This window comes from Squalius cephalus (genome assembly GCF_949319135.1).
Source record: "Squalius cephalus genome assembly, chromosome: 21".
Taxonomy (NCBI): domain Eukaryota; kingdom Metazoa; phylum Chordata; class Actinopteri; order Cypriniformes; family Leuciscidae; genus Squalius; species Squalius cephalus.
Window position 1 is genome coordinate 19151481 of NC_137142.1, and position 20407 is coordinate 19171887.

General features: G+C 37.1%; 3 protein-coding genes across 4 annotated transcripts in view; 1 reads left to right on the forward strand and 2 right to left on the reverse strand.

The window, feature by feature from the left end:
• antxr1d (ANTXR cell adhesion molecule 1d) overlaps window positions 1-3546 on the reverse strand; it is a 32200-nt gene extending 28654 nt beyond the window's left edge. Inside the window, exons 1-6 of the mRNA XM_079855399.1 lie at window positions 3209-3546; window positions 682-753; window positions 534-605; window positions 338-419; window positions 216-246; window positions 54-127 (exon numbers count right to left, since the gene is read on the reverse strand). Of these exons, the coding sequence (XP_079711525.1) occupies window positions 54-127; window positions 216-246; window positions 338-419; window positions 534-605; window positions 682-753; window positions 3209-3345 (468 nt within the window). The 5' untranslated portion in view covers window positions 3346-3546. The remainder of the gene's footprint in view (window positions 1-53; window positions 128-215; window positions 247-337; window positions 420-533; window positions 606-681; window positions 754-3208) is intronic.
• Window positions 3547-4422: 876 nt separating this feature from the next.
• Window positions 4423-8201, forward strand: znf488 (zinc finger protein 488). 2 transcript variants are annotated; one of them, XR_013819498.1, is made up of 5 exons: window positions 4423-4579; window positions 4924-5156; window positions 5393-5624; window positions 6397-7516; window positions 7573-8101. XR_013819498.1 is itself a non-coding variant. In XM_079854855.1 (4 exons), exons 2-4 carry the CDS (start codon window positions 4941-4943, stop codon window positions 7434-7436), a joined length of 1488 nt encoding a protein of 495 aa, XP_079710981.1. In that variant the 5' UTR covers window positions 4423-4579; window positions 4924-4940; the 3' UTR covers window positions 7437-8201. The 2 variants fall into 2 exon arrangements, 1 of the variants encoding a protein (XP_079710981.1); XM_079854855.1 differs by having other exon boundaries at window positions 6397-8201.
• A 4246-nt stretch (window positions 8202-12447) lies between these two features.
• Window positions 12448-16172, reverse strand: gdf10a (growth differentiation factor 10a). Its single transcript, XM_079856073.1, has 3 exons — window positions 15683-16172; window positions 14035-14942; window positions 12448-13641 (listed from the first exon to the last, which is right to left on the reverse strand). The coding sequence occupies exons 1-3, from the start codon at window positions 15906-15908 to the stop codon at window positions 13450-13452; spliced, it is 1326 nt and encodes a 441-aa protein (XP_079712199.1). The 5' UTR covers window positions 15909-16172; the 3' UTR covers window positions 12448-13449.
• Window positions 16173-20407: the final 4235 nt, after the last annotated feature.

The window sequence follows — 20407 nt, forward strand, 5'->3', positions numbered from 1 at the left end:
TCTGCCAGAGAACACGCCACATCCGTTACGACATCACTGGTTTGTGTACTTGCCTCTTGCTGTGCTGTGACAAACTGATAGTCGTTTAACTCCCCGTCCGTCAGTGCTATAATCACACTGGCTGTCCCTGTGAAATAAACATCATCTCATTGAGGCTTGATTTTCCCATAGTAAAAGTGTGAATGAATTGCATGGTAATTCAAGGTGACGCTTACCATAATTTCCATGATATATCTGCTGATTTGCCTGCAATTTGATGTTTACAGCATTAATGCAGGAATTTTAACCATAGTAGAGGATTTAAATTGATTCAGTTGTTTCAAAAAGAAAAATATACCTCTTCCAATCCAAGATTCATATATGTATCACCTCCTGGTATTTGTCTCCTCAACATATTTAAGCCTCTGGTAATATCATCTCTGAATTACAAATGTTGGAGAAATGTTATTACAATGCAGACAAAAATGTGTATTTGTGTGCAACATTAATGGTGTTTTGGACCATAGAGGACCTGGATGCGTGTTTGGTCATACCTATTCTCTGTGAGTCTCATAATCGTGGTTCCACGAGTTGAAAAGACAATGAAAGACATTCGTAACATTGGGCTGTAAATAAAGATTCACATATTATTCCTTAAAGGGATTACAGGACAATAGTGCATCAAAAACGAAAGCACTTTACCTTATAAATTTCTCCGCAAGATGCTCCACAAAAGAGTAAATTTCAATCCAGTGGTTTTGGACACTTCCTGATCTATAACAAAATCAAACATGTGTGTTGAAAAACAACATGCTTCAAAGAGTCAGAGGCTAATATCTCTTCTGTGCATTATAATGGCTACCTTAAACACAATTACATATCAATTACCACCTTTTCTTATACTATCTGAGAGTAGCAGGTCCTTAAGTACTCTATAAAATGCGCACATGCCACTAATTAATTAAAGGCCCCAAAGCGCTCCCAACAAGAGCTAATTGCCTTTGTGCCAGATGAATCTGCCTCCTGCTAGCAGAGAGCAACACCCCTTCCTCCTGAAGCCAGCCATTTGAATGGGAACAGATGGCAATGGTTGAGTGTAACAGGTTGAGGACCTAAAACAGAGCTGGCATCTACATCAGCATCCAAAAAGGCTCACAGCTCCATCTCTGATAGGGGTCAGGAAACATAAAACTGGACATGTGGAGCAATCAATGCTAATCTGACTTCAGTTCTAAACACACCTGCAGAATTAACACTTGGGCCACACTTATAATGTATGAATGGTACTGCATTAGATTAGAACATATGAAACCAAGTGCCATATATTTTAAGGAAACACAAAACAAGCACCAAAAGAAAGTTTCTCAAAAAGATGTTTGACAGCTTTTAAATGATAAAACAACAAAGCTTTGGGACACTTTCTGGCTGTCAAATGTTAGTGGAAAATGTCCATAGTTAATGGGATGAACTACACCTGCTGGTTACTCTGCTAGGACACGTAAACTGAATTGACTCCACTGGTATTGCATTCACTAAAAATCTGTTAAAAAGTGGCAGATGATACATATATTCGATATTTTGTTATCTAATGCAAAGACATTCAGACCTTTTTTAAGTGTGTACAAATACAGTTTAGGGCCACTGAAATAAATAATTACATTGAATACACAGTGGTGCAGCAGTCTAGAATAACAAGACTGTGCTGGTTTCCTTTGATGCAGTTTAATCTTGGTTTTATCTCTTTTCCTGTGAACTAAGGTCAATCTTCAGCAAACCACTGACTCTGAATGTTGTTATATTAGAAACATCAGCTCTGTTTGCAAAGTCTGTTTTTATTATTTATTATTATTATTAAAAAGGAGCCCTAAATTAAAAGGAGTCCTATATAGTGACTTAAAACTAATTCTCTCTGAAAAGCACTGCGGCTGTTTTCTTTCCAAAAACTCTCTGAACCTATGGCCTGATATTTACAATTAGTGTAGGGTCACTGAGTGGCATTTAAGGCCCCAAAACTTCAGCCAAAACCATTCAGCTGATTAAAAGTGTGGAAGTGTGGCAAAAGCTTGATGATGCATGCAATCCCATAGGTCTCTAAAGGCATTCAGAAAACTTTACAAACAGAAGCGCTAACTGTGAAGTGTAACTAATATGCATGTGCACTACAAACAGTGCAACAAAGGATTATCGTTGGAAGAACTGACTATGTTTTTATATTGATCTAAATTCTTGTTACCTGAACTCAGACTGGAATTCCTTCAGATTTCACACAGATGTCACTATATGAACAAAATTATTGTCTACAGACAATGCAATGTTGCTCTTGAGCCTTTAGTTCAGATTTGACTAAAATCTGATGGCCACAAAACGCTTCGTTTTATAACCGACATACAGAATGCTCCAGCATGTTTAAGCTTGTTTGAGTATTCACTCCAAGGTGCTATAGTATGAGAAGGGTGCCACATACCCCTCGCTTACACTCACTACGAGCTCATTACACACTTAAATATTAAGAACTGTTTGCATTATGCAAACATTTACATGTAAACAATTGGATGCAGTTGTAAGTTTTAATTTATCTTGACATGACATGATACTTTTTTACAACTGGGTATTTGTATTAGATATGTATAATAGTGCATGATCTTATATCATGAGGTATATTTCTTTGCCTTTTATGAGTGAGACGCCCCTGAGATAATGATGCACAAATGCGCATGTGAACAGCACCAGGTGAGAGAAAATCATGCTTGTTAAAGCGTCGCCTGAGGCAAAGAGTCCTGTCCTCCTGCTGCGTCTAAAGCCATTTGACAATAGAATTTTTTTTAGGAATCCATAATTAGGAAAACCATAAGCAACATTCCATGTTAATTTTGTGCAGGCAGTGAATGGTTCAGTGTTTTTATTTTGTTTGGAATTTTGTTCAAACTTCATGTCAGTTCCATGAGACATTGTTCTCTTATCCTGCCATGGTCTCCTTTGGGAATAGCTCCAGATCTCACCGGACGTTTCCTGCTAGTAGCTATTCCTACAAATTACTATCATTTTAAAAATATCAACAACTTGTTTGGACATCAAAACATTTGGATCAATTCAGCAGTTATTCGGCTGTCTAAACGAATGACTTTTGTTATAATAGCGGTCCACGCGCGTCTGAGGGCGTCGAGAGGCGTCGCGCAGCAGTGCGCGGTGAGAAGAGAATAAGATACCATTAAATATAAAGGCCACTTACTTGTCGAGGACAAAATACAAGTCGAAAGCACCTTGACAAGACCTCTTCTCTTCCTCAAAATAAGGCTCAGCTTTTCCAGTATGAAGACCAGGCATCAAAATCACTAAAATACCCACAAGAATCAGAGAACGTGCCATTTCATCAGTTGAATCTATCCAAAAGCACTGGGATAGAACTGCTTTTCATATTAATCCTGCAAAAAATGAAAACTGCTCTTTTCCATAAAATTTATTGAATGTCTTGTCACTGTGTTATTTTCGGCAATCATCTGAGTCCGCTTTCAAAACATAGAAAGCTCCTCCTCAAGGAGAAATGTTTGGAGGAGCGACCACAAGACCGGACAGCGAGCAGGCAACAGCAAATAAAACTTCCTCTTTCCGGGAGAGGGAGACTTCAGGCTTCAACGAAATTTCTTAAATAGGCCTACTATTTTGCTATTTATGTTTAGTGCTATATTTTGTTTAGTGATTATATATATATATATATATATATATATATATATATATATATATATATATATATAAATATATATCACTAAACATAGCACTAAACAATTAAAATAGTGTTTAAGAAATTTCGTTGAAGCCAGACTTCTCACATGCATAGGCCTACACACAGTTACATATAGGCCTAGCCTATATAATATGTATAGGCTATATAAATATAAAAATATATTTACTCACACATATTATGTAAACAAACTTTTATGTTAGATGTAATCGCGATTAATCGATTTGACAGCACTAATTCGGCTGTTATTCGAACCACTCAAGCATTAGGCTATGCGCAAAGTAAAAAAAAAAAAGTCAATTAATCTTTGAAAGTAGCCTACTAGCCTATATATTTTTTCAGATATAAAATAATCAGATAAGAAACCATTTATATTTTATATATAATCAATTAAATAAGCACTGTTAAAAATTATGGACCACAAGAAGAGACAGAAACGTTTCCATAATTGGAGAATCATCACAAAATCTAACAGTTGGATTTTGATAACTCAGAGACCCGTTTTAAATGGGCATACATAGGCTACTGAGCATACAGTCTTTTGTGGTAGGTAGCCTACTTATTACAATCTAACGGTCTCTGACTTCTGTCATTGATTACCCTCGCTTCTAATTAACACGCCTTCAAAGCTGGTGGAGCACCAATCAAAACGCCACCTGGGGGGTTTGGGGAGAAATGAGGCGCATCAGCTCCGCGTCCTCAGCGTGGATAAGTGCGTGACTGCACAGCGCGAGAGACAGTCCAGAGACTGTCAGGATCAGGAGACAGTCGTGATCGCGAGCTCTCGGTGGATCATTTCAAATCACGTCTCCTTGGCTTGTGCACCTGTTCCTGAACATCCTCAACCTTAGCGTGATTTAGGTAAGTTGCGATTTTACTGCATATCATTTTAAGATTTTACATTTTATACAAAAATGCCGGCTGATTATTTAAACGTCAATATAGGCTATACAGTCTAAAGACCATCAAACAAAAGAAAAAAGAAAAGAAAAACTGTAAAGTTCTGATTCAACAATCAATTTCGCATAATACACACACCGATTAATTCAGTCACAGTAGAACTGAATGAATGAATCCATGTCAATATATTTAATAATAATAAAAAATATTTATATGGCTGTAAGATTGTTCCATTAATTATATTTAAGCATGAAAACATAATTTACATGTCTTCCTCTTTTTAACTTCCCATTATTTTTATTCAGATTTTCAGGAATAAAACATGGAGCAGAGTTTTATGCCTCGCACCTTGTGGACTAATGACAGCAAATTTCTCCATCACCACGTCCCGGATTTCTTCACTAGTGTACAAGTTACACAGGATGTACCAGCCGGAACATCATTCGGACCATGTGTTCTCCATAATAACTTTTATGACACTATAGCATTCATTGCACTGAAATCCTTTGACAAACGGAATAAATCATATGTATTTAGGGTGAGTAATTTAGCATTCACTCACACATTACCAAAAGGTTTTTATTTTAGACTGCACTTTACAATAATTGCTCTTTTGTGCTGTGTTAGTAAATGAAACATGCGTATTCCAGATATTTAATTTGTATTACACTATGCAGCGCAAAAGGTCAAATGGTGACTTTTCTTGTAAAGAAAAAAAGTTTTCAGTTTTAGATCTCCTCGAATGGCAAATAGCCTATGTCCCTCTATCAACAGGTAGATCCTGAGGCGATGAAAGGCTCTCCATTTGTAGTTCCTTGGCTCCGGTTAGTACAGGCTGCAGTGAGCACAGAAGAACAGAATACTGAGGCCTACTTGAAAGGAGGACAGCTGCACTTTCGGACTATTCGAGATGTGAAACAAGGGGAGGAACTGCTTGTTTGGTACGACGAGGAGTTGTCTCATCTTTTGGGGTTTGGAGACATTAAGACAAAAGCCCTGACAGATGGTGAGTAGCAGCTTTTAAAAAAAAAAAAAACAACATTTTTTTCATTATTTATGGCATAAATGCATTAATGAATGTTCAAATCATGTTAAACCATTCAAAATGTCATGGAATGTTCATAGGTCAATGGTTGTATTTTTGACTTAAGAAATTAAGGAAAAAATACAAACACAAATATATTCTACACAAAAATAACTTGTACACCTCTTTCAACTTCTATTTTTTTTTAGGTCTTGAAGTAAAAATATATGTAAAAAGTAAAAAGTCATTAAAATGCAGACATTCTTGAAAAAAAAAATTCACATATAGTAGTTTGGCATAATATTCCATTATTTCTTTAAGCATTATATGTATTTTGTGAAATATTATTAATATTTGTCCACCAAAGCAATGGTCCTATAACCAAAATGCAGGAAGCCATTTTGTTTTCATGTGACAAGAAATCCACTCTTTATGAATGTTTGACGAGGTCAGGCACGTTTTGTTCAGATCAAATGGTTTAACTAAGGAAACTTATTATTCATAATTAAAAAAAAAAAAGATAGATAGATAGATAGGAGATAGATAGATAGATACATAGATAGATAGATAGATAGATAGATAGATAGATAGATAGATAGATAGATAGATAGATAGATTAAGGTTTTTAGAAATGGGCGAAAACAATATGGATAGCCTACAAATATCACATTTAAATTGCCAACTGTGTTTACGTAAAATTGCATGTTCTTGTTATCATCATGCTCTGACAGCGTTTGTTTCTCTTCATATGCAGACTACACATGTACGAAATGCGGCCAGGCCTTCAAGAACGAAAACCCTTTCCTTGCCCACTGTCGTTTTTTATGTGCGCAGGAAAAAGTAGATATTATCCGGCCAACCAACGAACAGAAACAAGAAGTCAAGCGACAACGCAAAGTCATAGATTTTCACAACATTGCAAGAGATCTGGAGCACAAAAGGAACGATTCTTCCGAAGACATGGCCATACCTCGAAAAAGAAAACAAGAGGCTTCCTTAAGCCCCAGGAACAGAAAAACAGTTTTACTGGAGAGAACCAACATCACTAATCACGCCAACGCCAACAAAGACTATCCGCCTTTTCAGGATTCGTCAGAATCTACTGACAACCTTTCGTCAAAAAGAAATAAAAACAGCGCATTTACCGAGGTTAGAAAACCATCAGAGCAGTCAAACCCTGAACAGTCATCACGAGATGTATTGGGACCTGACGTAGGCCTACAATCCGACTGCAGCGCGTTCTCGTTCGTTGTACCCAAGAGCGCGCACTCGGAACAGAAGAGCGCGTTCTGTGAACCCAGCAAACGCACCATCACGGAATTTCAGAACACTTCACCACCCGATTCGGATACTATCTCAGACTCTTTCAAATCAAAACCTTCTCTAGGATACAGAAATGTACTGGCTTCGCACCTGTTTCACGCTGACTTGCCAGGCACTCATGCAGGTGGAGTGATGTCCGCTCCTCTGGCTACAGGAGGATCCTTCTATTACGCACCCGAGCATTGGACCAGAGCTATAGGTGGCCAGCTGCAGTCTACATCTTCGTTGACACTTCTTCCCCCTACTTTCACTCCAATGGGTGTTTCAGTGCAGAACTGGTGCGCCAAATGCAACCTCTCATTCAGAATGACCTCTGACTTGGTGTTTCACATGAGGTCCCATCATAAGAAAGAGTTCGCCGCAGAGGCTCAGGTGAGGCGGAGGAGAGAGGAGAAACTCACCTGCCCCATCTGTCACGAGTACTTTCGAGAGCGTCACCACCTCTCACGTCACATGACATCACATAATTAAGAAGAAAAACTCTGGCGCACTTTAATATGTTATTATGCATTGACCATAAATTGTGCATACTCTATGATGGACCATAAATTGTGCATACTCTATGATGGACCATAAATTGTGCATACTCTATGATGGACATTTGTAGTTAGGCTGCTATTGGACAGAGGAGGTATATTGCTGTAGCAAATAGCAATACGTTACAGACGTGGTAAAAACTTGAACCTTTCAACCATTTATCAACAGTAAAGCGTCGTCATTTTCTCCACCGGTCATTGTCATTTTAGCCATGTAGTGTGAGCTTTGGCCGTGCAGTTCAAGGTAGGCCTACATCGCCACTAGGTGGCTATAAACTGCATAACTTTCTCTTTATAAATAGCTGTACCATTTAGTTGACTAATACTGTTGAATTGCCTGATCATTTTCAACCTAATAGTGCCTTACAAATGTCAGGATTAGGCTACATGTAAATGCTATTGAGAAGCGGAGTGAAATGCTCCAGCATTTTTAGGTTTGCTAACAGCTGACTAAAGTATTTTAAGTTTAGAGTAACATTGTTTTGAAAAGATATTTTATATTTGAAAAATCCATCCCATCAGAATGCCAAATCTTTATGTTACAATGTTCTTTTCAGATGTCTACTTTTTTAAAAAACATTTTTTATCAGCACAACGACAAGGAGGATGTATTTATTTAAATATTGTCTTGTTCTTTTTTTATTTTAATTTTATTTTTAGATAAGTACAGTCATTGTATTTCATTAAAGATTTTGAACATATTCCCTGTGTGTTTGCCTCTGATTTTAGCCATCTGGAAATATGGAACATATAAAGTACCATTTTCTTTGTGTGCACACACATTGATATTTATTATGTCATTTTAAATTCATTTCAAGAAGCAAGTATTTAGGACTAGGCAAGTAACTAATATGTGGTAAATGTCCTTACATTTAGCAGTCAATAATATCTCACACATGTGTTATATTGTTCTAGATTTGTGAATATGGTGGAACTGCATAAAGTAAACTCTTTTTTCCTTATAACGTCATAAACATGCTCATTTATTTTAAAAAAAAGTTTACACTAATTGAAGCACTCGTTTGACACACATGCACTAACACTGAGTGACCAGTAGAGTGCCCTGTCTAACAATTATTAAGTCCTTGAAGGTCTCATCATCACTCACAAAATTAGCTGTTATGTGGAAAATGTGAGGATGGCGTTGTGTTCAGGTTGATCTTCGCCATATGCACAATTCCGAAAAAGTTTAATTTTTAATCTCCCTTTAATTAGGCTATAGGCAGGGGATACTCAACAACTGAGAAAGTTCACCAAAAAGTCAACGTTTTGACCTCACTGCGAAGTTCAAAGGGACACCCGTCTGCATTTAGCTAGAAAATCAAACATTCTGCTCATTCAAGAAAGTAAATACAGAACTTCTGAAGACATATTGAATGAAAAGATGTGTATACACTGGCCTAGAATTGGTGCAATTAGAAGCCCAGCGGTCGCTCCTTCATACACAGAAAATCCTCTGTTCGCTCTAAAGAGCATCTTTCATCGCTGCCATTAATCGATCAGGCCTCATTTGGAAAACTAAATATTGACTTTGGTTTTCAGTAACTGTTGAGTATTTAGGCCTGTTAGAAAGATGCAGGGCAGGCCCATCACTTCTGCGCGTTGAAACTGTCACAGGCGTGCTGTTTGTCACAAGTTGTGCTATTGTGGAAACGTGTGAAAACGTTGACACGTGCCACATTGCTTTCATTTCCAAATACATCTGCTGATAGCCATCTACCTAAAAGCGATTCAGTTTTTACACATACACACAATGATTTTCATACCTGACCACATCCCATTTTAAACTCCTTGTAGTAGCTTAGTGAAATGAAAGGCGTACGGATCATCTTATTGCACATTCAATGACTGTAAACAATATAGCCTAGCGGTTCAGACTTCTAAATGCAGATCGATTCATTTTAAGAAAGTATCGATTATTTTTAGGAAAAGTAGCAATTAATTTTAAGGAAAAGTATTGATGCTATTTAGGGAAATTAGCAATTTAATTTAAGGAAAAGTAGCTATTCATTTTAGGAAAGGTATCGATTAATTTTAAGGAAAGTAGCAATTCATTTTGAAAAGGTAGCGATTCATCTTAAGAAAAATATTGATTCTTTTTGAAAAAGTATAGATTCATTTCAAGAAAAATATCGATTCTTTTTAGGAAAAGTATCAATTCATTTTAGGGAAAGTATCGATTAATTTTGAAAAAGTATCGATTCACTTTAGGAAAAGTCAGGGATTCATTTAGAAAAGTAGCGATTCATTTTGAAAAAGTAGCGATTCATTTTAAGAAAAGTAGCGGTTCATTGTAAGAAATGAACGATTCTTTTTGAAAAAGTATCGATTCATTTTAGTAAAAGTATCAATTCACTTTAAGGAAAAGTATTGATTCACTTTAAGGAAAAGTAGCGATTCATTTGAAGAAAAGTAGCGAATCATTTTAAGAAATGAATCAATTCTTTTTGAAAAAGTAGTGATTCATTTTAGTAAAAGTATCGATTCACTTTAAGGAAAGGTATTGATTCACTTTAAGGAAAAGTAGCGATTCATTTTTAGAAAAGTATCGATTCACTTTGAAAAAGTATCGATTCATTTTAAGAAAATTAGCGATTCATTTTAAGAAATGAAAAAATTCTTTTTGAAAAAGTATCGATTCATTTTAAGAAAAGTAGCAATTCACTTTATGAAAAGTAGCGATTCATTTTAAGAAATTAATTTATTCACTTTAAGAAAAATTATCTATTCACTTTGAGGAAAAGTTCTTCTTAAGAAAAGTAGCGATTCATTTAGAAAAAGTGTAGATTAATTTTAGCCAAGTATCGATTCACTTTAAGGAAAAGTATCGATTCACTTTAAGGAAAATTAGCGATTCTTTCTAAGAAAATTAGCGATTCATTTTAGAAAAAATAGCGATTAATTTTAAGAAAAGTATTGATTCAGTTTGAAAAAGTAGCGATTCATTTTAAGAAAAGTATCGATTAATTTTGAAAAAGTAGCGATTCATTTTAAGTAAAAAGAAGTTGCAAATGCCTAATTGAGGCTGTACAGTGAATGTCTGAATGGCATTTTAACATTTGTGACTACTTGTCTGCAGCTTCAATTTCAGAATACAGGTTTGTGACTATTATCTGTGAGTGCAAATCTCAACATTCAACAGGTTTTCACATTGGAGCTGTGAGTGTAAATTTTAGCATACAATTACAAATATTTATTGTACAAGTTCGCAAATTCACATCACATGCATTCTTAATATTATTGATCTGCCTGCATCGACACCATTATGTGAGAACTGAACTGAGCTGGACGATGACATAACTGTTATCTCCAGAGCTGCTCAATAGTTGAATGTACTCTTTTTAGAATTGATATACTTTATACAGTTATTGAACAGAACTGAATCAACACTGAATTCAGCTGAACAATGACACTATTTTCTTTTTAGAGCAGCTTTACAGCCAAATTGAACTCTGTTTGTATCATTGATCAGTTTATCCCTGTAAAGGTGCTATATAGTGCTATATTATATTATAGTGACTTGACATTTGCAAAAGGGAATTATTTAGTATTATAGAGAGTGAAAGAGAGTTTATTTGTGTGAAAGAGAATGATGTTTTTCTTTTAATAGAGTAAATTTAATTTACTTGTTATTTTGCGATTTAAAAAGTGTGTTGTTAATAAATGTTATTATCATAGTGTATTTGTTCATTTTTAATACATGTTTAAATTAAAGTGTATTTGTTCATTTTAAAACCCTTAATCTTTGTAAATGGTTGAATTTGTGTTTCAATGTCAGTTTCTGGGCCACATCTGGCCCGGGGTACCAGCCGACTCTCAGCCAGATCTGTTTTACAGTGCCTGGGCCAGACCTGGGCCATATCAATAAATTAGAGTCATTTTACAGGGTGTGAGCCACATCTGGGCCAGAGGAAAATGTTTGTATCTGTTTTCAGTGTGTGGGCCAGTTTTGGGCCGAGGACCCAGCCAGAACTGGGCCAGAATTGAAGCAAGGGTAAGGCTCTGAGGTGGGCCACACACATTTTGCTGGTGTCCTTTATACAACTGATTTAAATATTAAAGTGATCATTTCTAGAGGGGATTCACCGGATAGTAACCCTCATTGTGGCTTCAGTGGATGTTGGCATTACATTCTCACATTCTAGTGGGAGACAATTACATGTTGACACTGTCAAAACTAGCCTGAGAGGTGAAAACAACTTTTGATTACATTGGAGGCCATACATTTATCATCTCATTAGTTTGTTGCCACCGAATATATATGCTAATAAATTAGTCAAAGGTTGATAAATCTACTGGTCTTTAGCCACATGGTTTTAGAAGGGTTTGTAAGCTGGTAAGACTGGGAGACTAGTTTAAACTAGTTTCTATTTTCAGCAAAATATTTGTATTAATTATAATAATTTTATATATAATTACATTTTTCAACACACAAAATATTCATTTGTGACTGTTTTTGTATTCGTGTTTTTAGTGCTAAACAGCAGTAAAAGCAGCAAACACATTCACAACTCTTTAACCTATACAACTGACATCTTCAAGTGTCGTCTCTTCACACACTGACTGCACAGAGAAGACATTCAACGCACCTTGTTATGCAAAGGAAAGACATCAGACAGTAATTGGGTTCTGTTCTCTGAGAACACACTTCTCGTTTTCATTCATGGGCTAGTGGGATTAAAAGGGTTTACATCGAATTAGTGACATCATCTGTTGAAGTAAGAGCTGGAACTTCCTGCACTTTGTGACCTGATGCTCTTGAAGTGGGTTGAAGGTGGGAACTGTGGGTTAGAGATGTCTTTGATGTCTAGGTCAAAAAATAATGTACCAAGCAGGTTTCTGATGTCAAATCTAGTTGACATTCTTATACTTTTATTCATTTTCTTAGTTTAGTAAAGAATAGGAACACATTTAATGCAGAAAAAATGCATTTATGCAGCAGAAAATGGTGGTTTAACATATATTTTATTCTACTTATAAGGCTAGTTGTCATAATTTAAAACACACATTTACAAAAATACATTCTCTAAAATATAATATATTGAATCCAAATGAACAATTGTTTATACACACAGACACATTTGGCCCAAATACTCCTTACATATGGCACCACACCAAGATCGTCAAACATGTCTGAATAAGGAAAGAGGAACATTGTGTAACTTCTCTTAAAATAAAACAAATGCACAGGAAAAACTAGTCAACACTAGCTATCAATGACCTTAGTGATTAGCAACAGCACCATTTGGGAATACCCCCCCCCCCCCCCCTTTAAAATTTTGTTTCTTAGTTTTCTAACAGACCAGACTTTTGAATATATAAAAATAAGCTCAGATTACTTACTATGAGCATGTTACTTACATGCTAACTGTTTGATGTAAATGCTTGATGAAAAAGATTAAGAGTTCACATTTTCACATGTAGGCTACTTCATCATGTATGGTTTTAAATGTCCCAAATATCAAGTTACACTTACATTTTTAATATACACAAAGACGTTAACTTAACCTGCCACTACATCCAACATTCATCTCAATAACAAAATAATTATTTATTCTAATTTACTTTCCAATGTATTTCAGCAGCTCTGCCAAAAGAAAGGGTTTATGTTATATTCAGTATGCCTTATTCGTATATCCAGTAATCTACAAGTATTATTCCAACAGCCACTTATGTCATGGAGCTGAAAAGCCGACAATTTAAGCAATAAGTTTAAGAGTAAGTGCTCATGTTACTCAATGAAAAAGGTTTACGACAGATCCCTCATGAATAAACAGAGGAAATGAAAATAACGTAGATAAGCATTCATAAAATATGAAATGCAGTCCTTAAAAATGTATGCACTTTCTAAGAAGTGCAAACTAAAGACAATATGCCTCTTCAAGGTAAATTCGGTTTCAAAACCACAACAATGCCCATTTGTCTTTTTTTCCCTCTGAGCAGAAAGTCTATCTACAAGCGCACGTCTCCACGGACATGTTGGGGTAGATCTTCAATACGATGTTTTTGCTCTCATCCATAAACAGTACACTGAGTGGTTTCATCTTCTCTGGGACACAGCAGGGCTCTGGGATACCTGGAATTATCCCAACGGCCTTGACTATGCTCTGGATGGTTGCATGGTTGGAGGGGCGGACCACCTGAAAAGAGCAGAAAAGAGAGGATAATGAGGTATGGTAGCGTTTAGATATGCAACTTTTGTTTTGCTTTCTTTAATGGAGCAGAGGAAATTATGTCTTACAACACCCTTCTATTATTCAGAACAGAGGAACTTTAAAACTGGCTCTTTTCAAAAGAGAATGTGTCCAAAATGTGCTTAAAACCCCCATTAAGCGTACAACTATTTGACTGTAATTGCACATAAAGATGGTGTGCTTTAGTTGCGCTGGAACCGAAACATTTTCTGAAGGGATTCTTTGTTTAAAAATCTCTGGCTAGAGAGGCAGTATTAACCATAGTCATTTTTAAATATTTCAACATGTCTAAATGATTCACATTCGCATACGCTGATTCTCGCTGTGAGGTTCTCTGACCTTTGGAATGGGGAATTCACACGTTCCTGCGCAGTAGAAGGCATCGAAAGACTTGGGAGACAAGATCCATTCGTTCCAGCCGATGTCTGCAAAGTCCACCTTCAGGTACCTTCTGGAACAGCTGCGAGGTTCTTTCCACTGTCTCCTCCGGGCCTTCTTCATGGTTTTCTCATCAAACCGGAGAACCTGAGACTTGTCGAATCCATCAGCGTGCTCCTGGCCTTTCCTCCGATGTTCTTTTTTGAAGGGCTTTGGCTTGAGCGCAAAGTAAGCACTTTCCCACAAATCGTGCTGTTTGAAGCTGTTGTACTCCACCTCCGGGAGCTCGTTGTTCTCAATGGGATCAGAGAAGTCCGATTCCAGTTCCCGCTTCACACGTATGTCGAGCGAGGAGTCTGGAGATTGAGTTGGCTGCTGGTCTGCAATGAAAGGGTCATATCTCTGTAGGCTCACAGCCACACTGTTGGGCTCTGAAATGGCCAAGTCATTAGCATAAACCAGCAAGTATGGAAGACTGGAAGGTGATTGCTGATCATGATACCTTTGATACTGCTCTCCATAGTCAAACTCCACAGTGATCAAAAGGTGATTCTTATCTTGGGCCTCCTTTATAATGACAGACACATCCTTGCTCTGCCAGGTCCCACGTCTGTGAGGAACTACGGTGATGTTTCCGAGCAGCGATCCTGGGTCTGAGCTGAAGGAGGGAGCCCGGAAAAGAAGACGGACAGAGGGGAGCAGTTGGAAGTTCGGGATGCGACAAGAGGGGTTCTTGAAGCGCTTGCAGAACCAGGACCTCTGGCGTGGCCGTTTGTCAAAAAAGAAGTGAAACGTAGATGTGAGAATCACCTCGGACCCCTGAAGGGAAGTAAGATTCAGCCAGTATGAGGCCCTCTGCTCCACATTCTCTGCAAAGATACGAGAGAAACTGCTGAGTTACATATTAATTATGAATATGGGCTCAAACAACAGGCTTTTTGTTCTGTGTATGGGGTTGAAGAAAGCACAAGGAAGTGAGGAGACATGTTACTCCTAGAGCAGACATATGGAAATATTTATTTAGGTTCCCTTAAGAGTTAGAACCTGCAACAATGTCAGTCTTTTAATCGGCACTGATTAAATGCTTTAGCAGACTGCAGAAAAAAAGACTGTATTGTTTCGTGAGAGTGTGACAAATGTTATTTTAATGTTCCGGTTTAACAGCTGTTTTCAAACAACGTTTCATTAACAAGGAGAGTTCACAAAAAACGTGGCGGATCGTCTGCGGTGGTTCCGCAACACTTCCGATATCGCACGGTACATCTACAAATCATATCCTGTCATTATTTATCACTTGACTAGATTTAGGTAGTACAAACAAATGTGCTAGGGGTGTAACAAGACATTTGCATTGCACGAGACAAACCTCAACAGAGCGAAAACTTAGCCTACTGACAGAAATGATTGTCATTAGAAAGTCATTAAGTAGCGTAATTCTTGTCATTTTTAAGCGAACATAAAAATTAAGCCATTTAGAAGATATACAATTAAGCGAATCGTAATAATTGCAGATTTTTTAAAATATAAATAGCCTACCATGTTTGCTTTTACACAGTGGCAGCATGCCGTTTGCATCATACATTTCGTTTTTTTCCCATAGGCTACTTACCAGGTTTTGCTTTAAAACTTCTTACTGTATTTCCCTCTTTGAGTCGGTTAGGTTGAATGTTGCACTTCTCATACAGTTTAAACATATGCTGCGAGAGTGCGTCTGTGGCATCGAGCGCGTCCGTCGTGCTGTCGCGCGCCCTTCTCCAAACACCTTCAGATGCGCCAGGTTCGGATCCAACCCAAAGCAGTAACAGGTGCGTCAAAAAGACACATTTAAAAGTCATGTTGCAAAGAAAGAAAAAAGTTTCCAGACGATTGAATTCCGTGTAGATGAAGGGGAAAAACGCGTTAGCACATATTAAAACATACTAAAGGATTCCAGTATGACGTTTTCCAATGATGCGGTTTGGATAGAAGCTTTTCTCGCCTTTTAATGCAGTGCAGAGAGGAAGTGGTTTCAGAAGTTCTATCAGTCTCGTGGATAACCTGTGATACATCACTTATTTCTTCTGACCGCCACAATCCACGGGAGCAGGCATAAGCGGAGTGAGGTGCTGACGTATCCGCCCACCAGCCAACGGGAGCTGCTGCTACATTACACCCGATCCAGCGGGAGGCCAACAAGAGGACAATCCAGAAAACATGCACATTCACAGGTTTTTTTTTTTTTTGGAAATGCTTTTTTCTTTTCACAACATTCCCTCAAATAAGCTTTTTTTTATTTATTCAAAATTAGTTTTAAAGTTGATTATTTTTTATTTTATAAAACCAGACTGCTGCTGTCATGCATTTTGTAAAAGCTTGATGATAAATACCAGGGTTCACATTTTTCATAAAGGCATTATGTATTTATTTTGCGTTGAATGACCCAAATATAAAGTTACTTTGATTTTACACACTCATCATAACAATAAAACATCTTTGTTCTAATTTACTTTCTAAAGTAATTCAATAGTTCAGTGTTGCATTCAATATACCATAAAACCTTTGTTGTATACATAATCTGCAACCATAAAATATGAGTCCAACAGCCATTTATGTCTTGGTGATGACAACAAAGTTGACAACAAAGCTCATGTCACTCATCTAGTACCATAAAAAAAAAAAAAAAAAAAATTTTTTTTTTTTTTTTTTTACAAAAGATTCCGCATGGAAATGAGGGAAAGAAAACTGATTGTTGAATTATGCAGTCTAAAAAACAGATAAGATCATTTTTCCTTCTTGATCAAATAAGCATTTATTTTCTAAGTAAATATAAAACGTGCAAATGCATTCATTTTAAAGTCTACTTAGAAAGGGTTTTTGAAAATTTGTGAGTGCCTTTGCTTGATTTCATTATAGTGATTTCATTCAGTACATGAAGCACACTGGGGGAACAGCCCTGTCACCTCTGTGTTTTGTGTGGAGTGTCTGCAGTGCCGTGCCAACAATGCTGGTTCTGTGAAAGCCCGGAGCTCCAGTGGAGAGACCATAACAAGCCCGGCCGTTTGGGTCATTGCGTGCCATTAAACACCTCCTGTGGCCCCTGGGGACCCTACTGGAGACCCCCTTTTTTACTTCACACTTGAATGTGTCTTAAATCTGCATTAAAAATCTGACGTTCCTGCCCACTAGGACACTGTTACTGAGTGATTCACGGAATAAATCGAGTAGGAGGAGATACCTCTGCTCTGCTTTGTTTCCACCCCTCTTTTTATTGTCCGACTGTGGGAAGGCGAAGCCATTAAGCTTCAGAATCCTATACCGCTTTTAAAAATGAATAAAAAACAGAACAAGGGAGGAAGAATTCAAATTAACTCTGGTTCACAGAGACCTTTGATTCTTCAATATGACTGCATCACTTGCTCTCTATAGCACCTGGGAGAAACTATTCTGTCTCAGATCCTGCTGGGTCTGGATACTGAGAATGATTTTTTAATTAACAAGCTAACTACGGAACGATGCTAATAAAGCACAAGGTCTTGTGTAAAGGCTTGTCTCTCCAGGACAAATTCCCTTAATATGTTTGTCCCTTATTTCGAAACAGCTAGTAGTCCTGTGGTCTTGTGAAGCACGTATTATTTTTCTCGCCTCCTCCCTTCCCTCCCATTCATGAGCTTTATATGGGGCTAGTTGCAAACCAAACACATCATTCATTGGTTGGAAGGGGTAAAAAAAAAGAAAGAAGAATTCTGTGAATGAGAGTGATAAAACTTTGATGCAGAAGTTTTACTGGAAATTCTTATTATTTCATTGCTTAAATCCCAATTAGATTTTAATGCAGGACTTTAAAAGTAATTTACAGGCATGGTTCAATAAGCAGTGGTTAATTGGTAGGAAATGCCTGTGCAATAGAGGACGCAAAAAAATGTCTGTAATGAATTATAATTCTCTTTATTGATTAATCTAACCATATTTATCTATATTTTTCCTGCTGTTCTCCTATGATCGAATTCATCCATAACTAACTTTACTTTAAAACATCATGTTTGTGTTTCATTATTTATTTTTATTGACGAAATTGTTTGGAAAGAAAGCGCAACTAAAGGTATGTTTGTGTTGCAACCTTATTGTATCATGATATATACCATTTTTAATCGCTTGTCATAAAAATTGATTGTGGGGAACCCTTCATAACTCAATGGATTTGCTATTTAATATGGGTGGCAAAAACAAATAGTGTTGCTAAACTCAATTGCCTGTACTTAAACTGTTTATGTGGTTTGCTTCATAAATGGCAGATGGGTCTTTGATTTCCTGAGGCAAATGAGGGAAGAATAAACTGTCAAAAATAGCATTAATTACAATTTTATTGTAGTGACAAATACTAGATTATCATGAAATTAGCATTTTTAATGGAATGGAAATGGAAATTTTGATAGTTTAATCTTTCACTCCCCTAAAGGATCACTGTTTGTCTATGTTTCTGGTAGTAATAAATTTATGCTAAATACAATTTAAATAAAGATTCTATACTGTAAAATGAAAGTAGTACAATGAACATTTTCTCAACAACGATTATTTATTACTATTTGACATACATGTAAAAGCTCTTCACTTTGCCACTTATAAAATGAATGGAGGGAGTAATTTCTTTTTGTCTATTTTTAGTCCTTCAGTAAAAGGAAATGGCTGCTGATATTAGAAGGATCAGGTCTTTTGGCACCAAGACAAATACATTTGAAGTAGCCATCTGTCAGCATCAGGATTTCTGAAAGGGGCAGAAAGAAAGTAGTTCCCCGCTCTCTGTTGTTTCTATTCCCCCGTTTGTGTTGGCTATGTGTGGCTCACAACTCAAGTGAAATGACAATTATCCCTGCAGTGCCTCGAGTGATCAATCACTTCTCAAAATTCTGGTGCTCTTGGATCTGCACAATATCAATGTGCCAATCTCGCCAAATGGACCTAATGGCAGAGTGCGTTCTCTCCTGGCTTCAGTTGCTTTCAGCATACTTACAGAATAACGGAGTTGAAATGTTTTAAAAGCACTGTTTGTTAGACTGAGTCTCTCTCTTGAAGGGCAAAGCACTTACAAAGAGACATGGAAAAGATTATTGGCAACTATAACCTTTTTTGGTTAATAAATCTCTGCATTTATGAGAATGATCATGTAATAATGTGATAAAATGCTATTATTGCAATAAACAAATATTGTATAATCTAATTGTCTATCTATCTATCTATCTATCTATCTATCTATCTATCTATCTATCTATCTATCTATCTATCTATCTATCTATCTATCTATATTTTTGTTAAACCAAACAGAGCACCGTTTTGTAAAAAATAAATAAATAAAAGGAATATTATCTTTTTCCCCCAAAAAATAGGAATATGATGAATAGAACAGAACAGACTGATCTGAATCTGTCCATGGTCCTGGTACGCATCCCATGCACATGGCAGATTCCCTCCTGTCTGTCCAGTTCTGGATGGTGGCCCTGCATAAGGCATGAGATCACTTGGCTTTGGGAAGAGATGCAATGCTTCCATTGTTCTGGTCCAGAAGCAATAAAACTCCCTCATGCTGTCCCGTTTGCAAAAGCCCACTGCTGTTGCTTTACAGCTAACATGATTTCACTCCTGACTGCTGTGAATCAGTAGGTCTCCTGGACCATTCTGGCTTTGATCTTTAACTCTCTGTCAATCAAAATTAGTTATCCTTCAATACCGACTCCTCCTCACTCCATACAGTCCTGTCTAAGAACAAGCACAGCTTTGTCTATGCTCTATGTCTTCATGAAAACAGCCACATGCTGAGTTTGAGTTGCTTCACACGAGTGCCACATGTCACCTCTGAGCCCACTGTTCCTTTGCTGCTGTACGAGCTGCATTTCTATCATATAATTAAGCTGTGATCTGAAGACAAGCAGTTATCTAGCTTTTATATTAGGTGTAAAATGGATATGGGACATGACAATAAAGCCCATCCACATGATTTTTCTAGACCTCCATCACAACTGACAACATAAATCGCATTGTCAGTTCATTCAACGGCCAGATTCGTAACTCCCGTTGCCAGCTATTTCCAGTATTGCAACTATATTTCCTATGAAAGCAATAATAATATCCGACAACATTATTTGTTGTTTAGCTCAAATCAAACTCTCTCTCTCTCTCTCTCTCTCTCTCTCTCTCTCTCTCTCTCTCTCTCTCTCTCTCTCTCTCTCTCTCTCTCTCTCTCTCTCTCTCTCTCTCTCTCTCTCTCACACACACACACACACACACACACACACATTCTTGTACATCTATCTATATGAGGACATTCATTGACACAATGCAATCTCTAGCCACTACCCTAACC

What these genes read in the sequence shown, in the direction of transcription:
- znf488 (XM_079854855.1), top strand. Translation starts at nt 4,941, where the DNA reads ATGGAGCAGAGTTTTATGCCTCGCACCTTGTGGACTAATGACAGCAAA. An exon ending in ATAAATCATATGTATTTAGG is followed by an intron (nt 5,157 to 5,392) that starts GTGAGTAATTTA and finishes CTCTATCAACAG; the next exon opens with GTAGATCCTGAGGCGATGAA. An exon ending in GACAAAAGCCCTGACAGATG is followed by an intron (nt 5,625 to 6,396) that starts GTGAGTAGCAGC and finishes CTTCATATGCAG; the next exon opens with ACTACACATGTACGAAATGC.
- gdf10a (XM_079856073.1), bottom strand. Translation starts at nt 15,908, where the DNA reads ATGACTTTTAAATGTGTCTTTTTGACGCACCTGTTACTGCTTTGGGTT. An exon ending in AAGTTTTAAAGCAAAACCTG is followed by an intron (nt 14,943 to 15,682) that starts GTAAGTAGCCTA and finishes GTATCTTTGCAG; the next exon opens with AGAATGTGGAGCAGAGGGCC. An exon ending in GTGAATTCCCCATTCCAAAG is followed by an intron (nt 13,642 to 14,034) that starts GTCAGAGAACCT and finishes TGCTCTTTTCAG; the next exon opens with GTGGTCCGCCCCTCCAACCA.